The sequence below is a fragment of the Centroberyx gerrardi genome, chromosome 2 (genome assembly GCF_048128805.1).
Source record: "Centroberyx gerrardi isolate f3 chromosome 2, fCenGer3.hap1.cur.20231027, whole genome shotgun sequence".
In the NCBI taxonomy this organism is placed as follows: Eukaryota; Metazoa; Chordata; class Actinopteri; order Beryciformes; family Berycidae; genus Centroberyx; species Centroberyx gerrardi.
In genome coordinates, this window is record NC_135998.1 from 19,558,597 (window position 1) to 19,571,736 (window position 13,140).

The window sequence follows — 13,140 nt, forward strand, 5'->3', positions numbered from 1 at the left end:
GAGGAAATGAGTGTGCTGGTTTCTCCAGGTGAGTACTTTTGTGCCAGAACACACACGTATTTCCCTCTGCTTGTATTAAACTGTGTGTGTGTGTGTGTATATCTGTGTTTATGCACACCACACTTTTACACATGTATGACTGTGTGCATGCCTATCTGTATTAAGTGGGAGCGATTGAGAGAGGCAATGACGTTTTTTTCAGTTAGTATTCCTGGAAACTGTTCTGCAGCATTGCTCAATAATGAAACTAGCAAGTGCGTGTATGTATGTGTGTGTGGGTTGGGGGGGGGGGGGGGGACAATGAACACAAGGTTCAGGGAAGGAAAGAAAGTATGCAAATATGCCTGGAGAGTGTTATTGACAAGATGTCACTGTAAAGGGAGCTGTCAAAGTTAATATTAAATTGTGTGTATGAAATTAGTTGTGCTGTTTGTTTTGCTTTCTAGCTGGAGTTAAGAAAGAGGTCAAATGCAAACAAAGGTATAGAATAAGCGAAATCAAGGTGTGTCTCTGAATGGGGCGTGAGGGACTGGTTGAAGTCGCTGTTCTTTCGTCACTGAAAAAAAAAGTTGTTCTGAAGGCTCACTTTGATATTCCATGCTTTTGCCGTAATGATGTTGATGTCGATGCAGTTATCATTATAAGACTCAAAACATGCAATAAGCCCCAAGTTCTTGGAATTCAAGTCATGTTAAAACAACATAAGTTATTTCACAATGTTCTCATTTACAGTAGGCACAGCATTTTCTTTTGTGTGTACTGACTTGACTCCTCCTTTCTCTCTCCTGCCTCTACTCTCTCTCACCCACTATCTCTGCATATCCATCTCTCTTTCACACACCTCTCACTTCTCCCTCAACTGTATTCATTTTCTCACCTCATCTCAACTCTATTTTCATTCTTGCTCTCTGCTTTCTTTATGATTCTCTCAATCTTTCTTTCTCACCTCTCTGCCTCCCTCTGGCATTTCTTTTCATCTTTCACGCGTTATGTATTCTCTCCATATTTATCACTTTATCTTCCTTCTCCACCCCTTTCCACATACCCTCCCTCCACAGATGTCTTTCTCACTGGCAGTGTCTGCAGTAAACATCTGAAACCCATCTTCCTCCTCCTCTACATCCAACATGTCCCAGCTGCTCCATGTGGAGATCCCCAACTTCGGAGCCACAGTGCTGGGCTCCCTTAACGAGCAGCGCCTGCTGGGACACTACTGTGATGTATCCATCCTGGTCAAAGGTTGGTTGACAGGAAGTCCATAGGGGTCAAGGGGTCATATCATTTCAGTTAAACATTGAATTTTTTCACAGATGTTATTCTCAACTCACTTAAAGAAGAATTAAGAATAAATGCTTTGATCTTTCAGAAGTTGAGAAGTATTGTTTGTTCATTTCTGAATGAGAGAGAAAAATCTTCTGAATTGCTGGAATGGAAAATGTCAAAAGTCATTAAAACAGACTTATAGTGGATTCTGAAAGTACATACAGTGTCATTGACACTCTCTGTTCCCTGTTATCTCTATCGTCCAGGCCAGGCCTTCAAAGCCCACCGGGCGGTCTTGGCTGCCAGCAGCCTCTACTTCCGTGACCTCTTCAGCAGCTCCTCCAAGACCCAATTTGAGCTGCCCTCCTCGGTCACACCTGCCTGCTTTGAGCAGATCCTCACCTTCTGCTATACAGGGAAGCTAACAATGGCAGCTAGTGAACAGCTGGTGGTCATGTACACAGCCGGCTACCTCCAAATTCAGCATATAGTTGAGAGAGGCATGGACCTGATGTTCAAGGCGAACTCACCCCACTGTGACTCGCAAACAGCAGGGTCTTTAGAGGAGACGGGATCTGAGCCGCAGAGCCCTAGTAATAATGGAAACGGCCTAGCAGCGGCTGCCCTTCTGGGTACCCAGGGCTGGTCGCCATCACTAGTCATGCCACAACGTAAGATCAAACTAGAGGGGGCTGAACCGACTCCCCTGGCGATACCCTCGGGGACACAAAACAAGACGTCTTCTGCAGAACTGGGGAGTCGGCTGGCTAGGGCCGGTTCACTCTTCTACACAACGGCAGGAGGGACCACCATCTTCCCTGGGATGCCTCCTTACCACCTTCCGGGGGCTGGCGGAGTAGGCGCAGGAGCGGAGAGGTCCAGTCCTGGAGCTTCCAGCCTGCCCACCACTGACAGTCCCACATCCTACCAGAATGAGGATGAGGAGTTCGAGGAAGAGCCGTATGATGGGATCACAGAGGACGCCTACAGTCAGCTCTACGGACGCTCAGCTAACCCCTATGGGAGTGAGTATTATATTATCAATATTGACTCAGTTGTCATGTCTTTGTTAAGTCTTGCAGTACTGAGTTGAACAATTTCAATACCAACTGAATACTTGGCTGGCAACACTGATGATTATGCTTTCCTCTGTCATCTATTTTTCCTCATTAAACAATCCTAAACAATTTCCTAACTTTTCTGTTTTAGTGAGTAAATCAGCTAATATTACTTTCTTATTTAAAGACAAACTTGGGAATAATGTATTTCATGGTCCATTAAACTAACTATTCTAGCATTTAGTTTGAGTCATTGACTCCAGTGAACCAAAGTGGACAAATTTCAACCATGAAATCTTACTGGCAACCCTGCATCCATTCCAGCTTTCTAGTAGTGTAATATCTAGTGAGTGCAATATTCTCCCTTGCCCTTGGCTCAGATGGAGGAACTTCATTTTATGTCAGACCATAGAATGAATCGCAAAATCACACTCTGCATGACTTGCAGAAATATACCACCATTTAGGAATTTGGAGCATAGTTTCTCCTAGTCCAGACTTGTTATGTATTGTGCATGAAACTAATCCGCATTGATTGCATTCCACTTACATTATTAAATCTATCATAAATCATGTATCCTGAACATTTTTAAAAAGTAGGATGTTGTGCCTCCAGTGTGTGTGGGCTCTGTAAGCATAAAGATAGCTTTATGGAGTTATGATTGGAGTGCATCGTGACCAACAACAGACTCCTTATCACAGCTACAACAGCTGGTCTGTACTGCTTTTTATCATGGCTTTCTACCACACTTTCTTGGTTATGCACACTTGCCCTCACACATACACAGATACATACACACACACATAGAACCTGTATACACTTGTGCTTGCATTCACACACATACACACCCATTCACTCACCCACACGCACTTTACATCCTGCAGGAGTTTAACATCCTGCAGCTCAAAGGCATCAGACAGGTTTGTCAAATTCTAGAGTTTCGGATATTTATGAAATTCACTCTATCTGCAATCAGTCAGAACACCCCAGGGTGACATTGTGGGATATTTGAGAACTGTTCACGTCTTCCTCTGTGTGTGTGCACGCTTGTGTGTGTGTGTGTGTGTGTGTGTGTGTGTGTGTGTGCGCATGCATGAGTGCGTGCATGCACAAACACTTTTCAGTATGTGTGCCTGTGTGTGGCAATAAATGGTTTCATTTTTCTTTTATGTGTTTGTGTGAATGTGTGTGTCTGTGTGTGTCTGTGTGTGTGTGCGTGTGTGTGTGTGTGTGTGTGTGTGTGTGTGTGTGTGTGTGTGTGTGTGCGTGCGTGTGGGTGTGGGTGTGGGTGTGTGCACATGCATACACTCACAAGTGATCTTAGAGGTCAGGGGGAACATTTTTGTGCGTAAGAACCTAACACCCAGCTTGAGACCTGTCCCACTCCAAACCTCAAGTTGCTGATGCAGCATTATGACTTATCTAGGATACATCTGCAATGCTCTAAAACATTTATGAAACACAACATACTTGTATGGGATTACACCATCCTTCTATACTGTTTTTGAAGCCTCTCTTTTAATAGGGGGGGGCTGATAGTGTAGCTTTGTTTGTACAGTACTGTACAGGATGGATGGATGGATGGATGGATGATGGATGGATGGATGGATACACATTTATCTGTTCCCATTTCCCTATGTAACACAAAACCCTCTCGGTTTTCTGAGCCCTTCTTAACCCTTTCCGCACCTGCTTGCTTTCATCAGTCCAGGACAAGCCAGAGATGGCAGCGGTGCCCTTGGCCCTGGAGAACCGCAACTGTGTGCTGATCCGCCGGGACCTGGTGGCGCTGCCTGCCAGCCTCATCAGCCAGATTGGCTACCGCTGCCACCCTAAGCTCTACACTGAGGGAGACCCTGGGGAGAAGCTGGAACTGGTGGCTGGTAGGCATGCACACAGACACGCAGACACACACACATCTGCACACGCACAGTCACACACGCACACACAAGTTGTGGTCAGTCACCAAATGAAAAAACATATCTGTTACATGAGTTCTAAAAGGTGTAACTCATTGAAACTAATTGAATTAGATTTAAAAACAGAGATAAAGTGGAGACAAGAAAGATAGAGATTAGACTACTTAAAATATTTAATGAATGTGATGGTGTTGAAAAGAAAGCAAAAGCCAGTAGTTCAATCATGTGCTTTGTTTTAACAGCCTTTGTCTTAGATTCCTCTCCTGATTTCTTATTCCACTTTGCTTAGCTCCAGTAACGTTGTCCTAGAACATAAGTTTCAAGTCTAGTTGCAGAATAGGGGATTAAATGGAAATTAATTAAAGGGCATCGGTAGAGACAGAAAATGTTGAATTCAGTGATGTTATAGAAATGGGTTGTGATGTGACCAGTTTTCCCAGAGGATGCTCTTTTTTTGTTCTCCACCAGGTACACAGGTGTTCATGACTCGAGGCCAGCTGATGAATTGTCATCTATGTGCCGGTATCAAACACAAAGTCTTGCTCCGTCGTCTGCTAGCCACATTCTTTGACAGGTGAGTACGGGGAGTTATCTAAAATTAAGCTGGAGAGGCATGTAAATAAAATAGCCCAAATATTTTTGGACATGATAGTTCACGATAGTATTATTATTCCAAAAAGGCCTACAGCTTGAGTTCTGTTTATGACTCCAACACTACAACTGTTGTTTCAAACTAACTTTCACACCCCATCTGTGGCCATGTTGTGCAATGCGGTTGTTATGTGTGTTCCCATGTTTATCTGTGTGCCTGTTGTTGACTCTGCCCCCTGGTGTTGACACTGTGTCTCTACAGAAACACCTTAGCCAATAGCTGTGGGACAGGTATCCGTTCCTCGACTAGTGATCCCAGTAGGAAACCCCTGGACAGCAGGGTCCTCAATGCTGTCAAACGTAAGTTCATTGTCCAAACTATCCAATATATGTGATATCATTTTGAAACAATACAATTTGTGTAAATGGGGGCTCTCTTTTTCTCTCGTTACAGTCTACTGTCAGAATTTCAACCCTAACTTCAAGGAGAGCGAAATGAATGTCATTGCCGCAGACATGTGCACAAATGCGAGGCGCGTCCGCAAGCGATGGTTGCCCAAGATCAAGTCCATGCTGCCTGATGGCATGGAGGTGTACCGTGCAGGAATGGGTATGGGGGCTGCCGTGGGTTTGGGCCTGGCATTGGGTGCCCCCCAGCCAGGAGTAGCCCTCCCCTTTGAGCCTGACTTCAAGACCCTAGAGCAAAGGTTGTACCCAGATCGGAAGGACCCACTCAGGACTCACCCACTGCTGACTGAGGGCAGTCCAGGGCCGGGGGTGGCTGGAGCAGAGGCTGTTGAAGGTGAAGGTGTCGCCCAGGAGGAGCAGGAGGAAGATGAGGACGAGGCAGGGTTAGAGGGTGTGGATGGGTCACTGGGGGCGCCGACTTTGATCCCAGGAGCTGAGGCAGGCGGACGTGGTGACACGGCCCCTGAGCAGGAAGCGGAAAGTTTCGGAGAAGGTCTGAGGGTGAATGGACAGTGAATGTCCTTTTGGGCTGCCTCTCACATTGTGAAATCTGTTTAACACCACACTTTCTTTTGCTTGCTCTCTTACTCTATCTCTCCTCCAGCACTCTTTCTCCTTCTCTGTGCTTCCTCAACGGAAACTATTCAGCACAAACGTTACGCTAGAACGTGCAATACAGTACTTTGTTACACATGCATGCGCACACATGCGTGCTTGTGCACACACATACTCAAACAACACCAATTATTTTTTCAATAGAAACTGAGTAGACACAGGCATGACATTAACACATTCAACAAAAAAAAAACCTTTCTGCTCCACCCTTTTCTTAGTGTATTTACTCAGTATTTCTGTACCCACAGCAATATTACAATGAGCTTATAGCAGAACAAATGCTGTAATGACTCATCATTTCAGTGCAACACAAAAGCAACAGTTGTTTTGCAGATTCTCTGTGGAGTGTTGTATAGAAAAAGGTTTGTAAAATGATATTCCATTTTCTTGGAAAGCTGCCTCTGAAAATAACCCAAATAACCTTGGGAGGAACAGATCACTCTGTGTCACAGACTGAGCTGTGCTCCCTAATAAGAAGCGCATTTGGCACAGTGTTTGACCACTTCAGGTCAAATTATTGTATAAATTAATAATTTTCTTTGATTACATATGTCTGGCACAAACTCCAGGTTTTCACTTTGTGGCTTTGTGAAAGGTCGAAATGTATTTGAAAACCAATGATAACAAAATATTTTGATCAAGATTTTGGTTAAGCATAAGTTCTCCACTTAGCCTGTTTAGGGTTTAAGTAAGGACTGGGCTTATAATAAACTCTTAGGCTCATGGTGCTGCAGTTTGTGCAGCAAGTAACAGCTCAGACTCCACCCATATGGCCCTTCAGGCAGCAATCTCTCAAAAATACATGAATTTATGAGTGGTACCCCATCTATATATCATTTGGCTGTATGTAAAATTTCAATTTCAGAGAAAGGTATAGTGCATTGCCACTAGTGAATTAGAACACACTTCTGCTGAATTAACAACGCAGTTTTATGTTGTGTAAACCGGAGCATGTGATTTTTATGACAGAGATGATGAACTCAACTTGTTGCATAAGGATAGGGGTTTTCTACCCAATTCGACCAAGGATCTAAAACACATGAAGGAGTTGTTTGTCTATGGATATTTGCCCATGACATGTTAGATTAGATCATCAATGTGATGCCTGTGTCTGCTCAGATATGGATACACACACACACACACACACACAAACAGACTCGCGTGCACATTTTTCCACCTTGTGATCTTAGCCTTTAATATCTGAACCAATGTATTCAAAAACACTGTCCAAGCAGCGTAACAATGCTTTTAACTCTTAAGCATCCTTTTACAATAGACCATTCAGTCTTGGAGAGATAAAGACGTCAGAGACATGAACAAGACCATGCACTAACACAGAGCTTGCATGCATGAATACAGAGAATGGATACAGAGAATTATAGAAAAACAGAGCCACAAACCTGCATCCAGATAAGAAAACAGCTACTGTTGCCTCAAGATATGCCATTAATACGCAAAAGGAATGAGGGACTTTTTCCATTTCTCACTGGGATGTGACCTCAGTCTGACGCAGGTTAGCCCCAGATTGTCTCAGCACTGACCTAGGTTTGACCCCGGTTTGACTGTGTTTGACACAGTATTGATCGGGTTCATAACGTAGGTCGGAGCATGCTGTCTCCTCGAGTAGACTCAAGATGTGGAATGGTGAGAGGAAGCGCACTACATAGTATGGTAGAAGAATAGCGCACTACCAAAGTGTGATGCCAGAGAGAAGCACTGTTTCACCTTGATGTGGTGGAGTGATTGGCACTAAGACTACATAGTCCTGCTTCCATCCTCTGACCTGTTTTTTTTTTTGTTTTTTTTTGTAAATTATTGAATGAAACTAATAAGAGCAATTTCTGCTGGCTTATTGCATTTGCACTTGAAAAGATTATAGGGTGGGAAACTAAGGAGTTTGGCAAGATGTGACTGTACTAAAGATTGACTGAAAATTTCCCCACATCTTCCTGATGAATTCTGTGATTAGGGGATTGTGGAGTTGGACAAGTGACAAACAGTCTTTGTGACGATGACTGTTCCTATACTTTGGGGCGGAGTGAGGAAATGTTGCACAGGGACTTAAACCTGTTTTTGTTGTACTCATTTTCTTTTTGATATTTGTTTTCATGCTTTCTGCCACGCTTAGGGATGTAGTCTAAACAACCTTTCTTTGTTGTGTTGCGCATTGGTTTTAAAAGATACAGATACACTGTTGTATGTTTGATTTTATTCAGGTTTTCCTGATCAATAGTCAAAGCTTCACATGTAATCACAAGATCAGACCATCAATTTGAGTGTCCGCAAAATATGAACGATCAACCCCCAGATTAATTTAAGCCACCAACGTTTTGGGAAGCTTAGCTGTTTATGATGTGGTTGAAAGATGGAAATATGTTTATGTTTGCTCTGAAAAAACAGTGACATATGGTATAACAGCAGTCACCAGAAGAGTTTTCACTGAAAAAATTGGTAGCATAAACTAACAGCCAAGCAGAAAATATATGCCCCCTGTCAAATTTGAGCACTTTGTTTATGCTTTAATGCTGTGCCATTTCAAAGGTTGGGCCAGTTATTACATGTCTGTATTCTACTAATCTTGTTTATGGTTCTTTGGGGGAAGCATTAAGATGGCCCTGAACAAGGAGCACAGGGTTATAATTGCACTAGGTAACGATAAAAAAAGTTTACAGTATTTTTTGAAGAAATGTGATCTGCCATAGAAAACAGGGCTGTGGGAGAATGACTGAGATCATGGATGAATGTAAACTGTAGCACTGCTTCGGCTAGGGGTCCAAGCCTTGATTGAATATGGTAAAATACTGAATCTCTTTTTTATATGACACACTTTTTCACAGCTGTATAGTATCTACACATCAAAACGGGCCATGAAATAACCCTTATTTGACAGTGAGGCTGGGTGACGCTTTAACCTGGAGCTGTAGTGATTTTAGTGATTTTCACACTGTTCATGTGAATAGGTCTTCCAATGTGATGGAACAGGAGGGAGCGTTTCCCCTAATAAATATACAATTGAACTAGGTTCATGTGCAGGCCTTTATGATCTTTCTGATCATATCCTATCTATATCCCAACAAGCTCTTGATTTTTTTTTTAACTATCCTGACAATTTTCTATGCCTCTGCTTTATTAGCTAACATTGCAATGACATGTAAGTGTTGTGTGTGTTAACAAGATATACTTAGGAGAGGGATACTGTATACTTTAAGATTTAGTAAATTATTACTTATCTCAGTTTGAGTTTATTCAGGAGCCGCTATCTTAATTCCCTCGCGTATAAAATTTGACATTTGAGAGGATGTAATCACCTACACTTTTGACATATTGTGCAATCATCATCAGGTATCGATCTGTCCCAAAATGTATATATAGCATTTTGGAATGAAACCCTTCAATTACACAGTTATTTCTTAATTTAGATTACAAATAAAATGTTTTGCATTGCATTTAGCTGAAATGCAATCTGGAAATCTGAAATCAGTGTACGACTCTGTTAAAGTGTACAGTAAATACCTTAATATATTTTTCTCTCTTCGTATTCTCATACACAATAATGCTACTCCGGTATTTCTATTAAAATCTATTTTCTAACATGCTGAATTTACATGGCCACTACTTGATCGAAGAGGAATTTGAAAACAACTCCAATTAAAATAAAGCAGTGAACAGCAGAGAGCGGGAAGCATTGATATGTTCTATTGTAATGATAAAAGGGTGTGGATCAGTGCCTTAGACTGTGTGTGGATGTTGTGATAAAACACCATCAGTTTATGTTCAGACATTAATGACCTATAGCTGTAGAACGCAGACAATGATGGAGCTGTTTCCTCTACTAAAGTTGTAATTAGTGCTGGGTGATATGGTTAAAATCAGTATCACGATAATCGTAAGGATTTTTTTCGATATCGATATATATCGCGATATGGTTCACGTATGCAAAATCGCGTTAAATAATCAAATTAATGTTCATCCCATTAAACCAAACAGTGATGTTAGGTGTGATGTCAAACAAAACTGAAATTTTCAAATAATGTTCCTACCACACCTCATTTTGTCAGAGTTTTTAAACAAAATTTGCTTGTTACCATCAATTCAGACAGCAGAATTGTGTATCACAATATCCCAAAATCACCATATCATCACAATATGATTCCACTGAAGGACAATAAATGATAATATTGAATTATCGCCCAGCACTAGTTGTAATGCTAAACAAAGTGGCCGCCAAGAACCTTGGTATAGGCATGTATGTAATATTTTATTCACTTTCTTACACATACAACAGTTTATTGACTTTTTGTTTGTCATCATCTCAGTACTTTGAACCGTTAGAAGAGAAACCGTAAACATATCCCGTTGAAGTAATTGTAACATAGATGAACTCAAATGCTTTCATGGCTCATCAACAAGAACAAGTTGGATCCCCTAGACTGACAAGCTCTGAGTTCCTAAGAGTGACAAACCATCTTAAAAAGTTGTTTTACAAGTGGAGGTTTATTAGTCGAATGATTCAAGTTTTGATAAAAATGGCCATCTGATGGTAGAGAAGGTTATAGCACTTTTAAAATAGAGATGCAGATATTTGTACCAACTCAAACATGTTCATTGCCTTTATCAGTACCTTTAGGATGAGGCTTTTGGGAGGCTTCAGTTGTAGAATAGTCTTTTATTCATAAAACCCTTTTTTTTAAATACATTTTCCTTTCACCTTTTTAACTTGTTTCAACCAGCTTGTTTACTATTTGTCTGCCTTACTGCATAATCTGTCTCTGTCCCAGCCAAAAAATACCAACCTTATCAAAAAACTGTTTTCTTGCTTCTCTCCCCGCTTGTAGTCTATTTTCCTGTACAGGGTGAATTTGAAAATGAATGATGTTGCACTAAAAACTGAGTAATTCTCAGAGAATGTCATGGCTAACCCTTAAGAGAACGAGCTCTATTTGAGGTGGCTGAAAGAAAATGTCCTGTAATATGTGTGTAATGTTATGTGCTAATTTACAATGTTTATTTGATTGAAATTGAGGTCTCCTCTACAGCAAAAATACTAAGATTTCATTTTTTTTTTACAGAAAACTGTTGTCCTTAGTAATATTCACTAGTTGACTAGGTCAGTGATTCTCAACCTTTTTCATATCAAGGACCCATAATTTAGTCCACATTAGGGCCACAAACCCCCATTTGATGAGATTTTGTCTGTCAGACTCAAATCTGAGAATATTTTTATTGTTAGATATGATTTTTTCCACAATTCCATGACTATCTGTATTGTAGGTAAAGCGATAACAGTGAAACTATGATCAAAATAGTCATTATTCTACATTCTGTAATAAAGTAAATAGATAATAAATAAATAAATAATAGTAAATAATGGAGAAGTTTAACAATTCATAAATTTGCTGGGGACCCCCTGGAACCCCCTCAAGTACCCCTGGTGGCCCATGTTGAGAACCACTGGACTAGGTGACCAATGAAAAGGAGAAGATATGAGATATGGTAGGATTGTACATTATTTTGTTGGCTTAAAATACCCTATTTTCACAAATTTTCCTTTACAAATTGACTTTGTTACCCACTGTCCAACCCCTTACATAGTGCTCAACCACCATTGCTGTAAGTCTAATGGTTTTCAGCCCTGTAAGAGGCATTTCAAATGTAGGCCCTGTGATGTGGTTTTACAGTATGGCCCAATCTCTTATAAAATTGCAGATCTATTGTTCCTCCGAAGGGTTGGTCTTGGAAACGGTTAATTTGTACTCAAAGAGACACTTGTATCATAAAATGCATGCCATTCAGACACTCATTGTTCTAACCCAGTGAAACCTATGATCTTTACACACCATGTATTTTATGCTGAATAACAGTGTAGCTGTTAGCTAACAAAGTAGTGTGGAGTCTTGCAATGGCTAGGTTTGCATTTTTATCACACACTCTGGCCCTTTATTGAATGTTTGCATAAACTTAAACTTACTGTAACAACAACAGCAGCAGAGTAGTGACTAAGAGAGGAAAACGTAGACTTACTATTCAGTTGAGTGTGCATTTGAACTCTCAGCAGACTCAGAAAAAATGCACTAAAAGTTTGTTTGTGTATGTAACTTTGAACATAATGCCAGCACTTTAGAATTACTTAGGAAAATGAAATGTCGAGAGTGACTGAAAGTTAGGCAGAAAGGGGGGAAAGCAACCTTCAAAGCCATGTGCTCAGAGCGCTGACAATCAGAGTAGGGATGAGACCCAAAGTGCACTATGGGAGATCTGTCATGAATTGCTGTGCTCCTGCTAATTGCCTTGTCATTCTCCAGCTTGCTATTGGTCTTTGCTAGCTTACTATTCCAGAACTGAGGTACATGGTGGTGTTAACTCAAGCCTCCTTGGTTATAAGTGTATGTCTCTGCAACAAGGACTGATTGATTCTGACTGATACCTTGGTGCTTCATGAACAGAGGTGTCCCATGTTGACATGGGCCATGTCTGTAATGCTCTGGTTAGCATGGGCCCAACCTGGTCCTCGGTCCGGGGTTAGTGGTAACCTCTCTACGGACTAGAGTCCTTATGAAGAAAGAGGATCTTACCATGCGACCCTAGATTTTGGTCATGATAACGATGTTATTCACTATCAACAGGGCTTGGACCAGGCAAACTGGGATGGGAGAATTTCAGTGTTGAGACTGCTTTATGTTTCAAACGAAAGATGTTAAAATGTTTATGCGCCTTCTGACTCAAGCATCAATAATATATACAAGAGAAATGCAAGTTGCCACTTTTGATGTTGCATAAAAATCTTAAAGTAACCTTCATTCCCATCATGGTATTTCCCATCACCAGTTTCAATTGTGTAGTTCAAGAGTAACTGATTTCTTTAAAATGCAATACAGAAAAGTCTGCTTTCTAATAAAAGTCCTTACTTCACCATATACTGCCTTCCTCTTTCTTTTGTCTGTGTTTATATTATTATGTCTTTGAAATATCTATTGTATTACCTCAGTAGGATGGGTACCTTCAGGCAAATACAGGGGTTTCCAAGCTGGATCCAGATGCATTAGACCAGGGAACTCCATTTGACAAGACTGTGCTCTACGGAACCCCGTTTATGACTAATATACTGTATATATGTGTATATATATGTATATATATACACATATATACAGTATATATATATATATATATATATATATATATATACATATATATATATATAATTTATATATTATTATGTATATTATTAT

General features: G+C 40.8%; 1 protein-coding gene across 1 annotated transcript in view; it reads left to right on the forward strand.

The window, feature by feature from the left end:
- The window catches only part of nacc2 (NACC family member 2), a 30,816-nt gene extending 17,996 nt beyond the window's left edge, over positions 1-12,820 (forward strand). Inside the window, exons 2-7 of the mRNA XM_078286994.1 lie at positions 1,059-1,239; positions 1,530-2,288; positions 4,028-4,204; positions 4,709-4,814; positions 5,094-5,191; positions 5,286-12,820. Coding sequence (XP_078143120.1) covers positions 1,128-1,239; positions 1,530-2,288; positions 4,028-4,204; positions 4,709-4,814; positions 5,094-5,191; positions 5,286-5,815 — 1,782 coding nt within the window. The 5' untranslated portion in view covers positions 1,059-1,127 and the 3' untranslated portion in view covers positions 5,816-12,820. The remainder of the gene's footprint in view (positions 1-1,058; positions 1,240-1,529; positions 2,289-4,027; positions 4,205-4,708; positions 4,815-5,093; positions 5,192-5,285) is intronic.
- Positions 12,821-13,140: the final 320 nt, after the last annotated feature.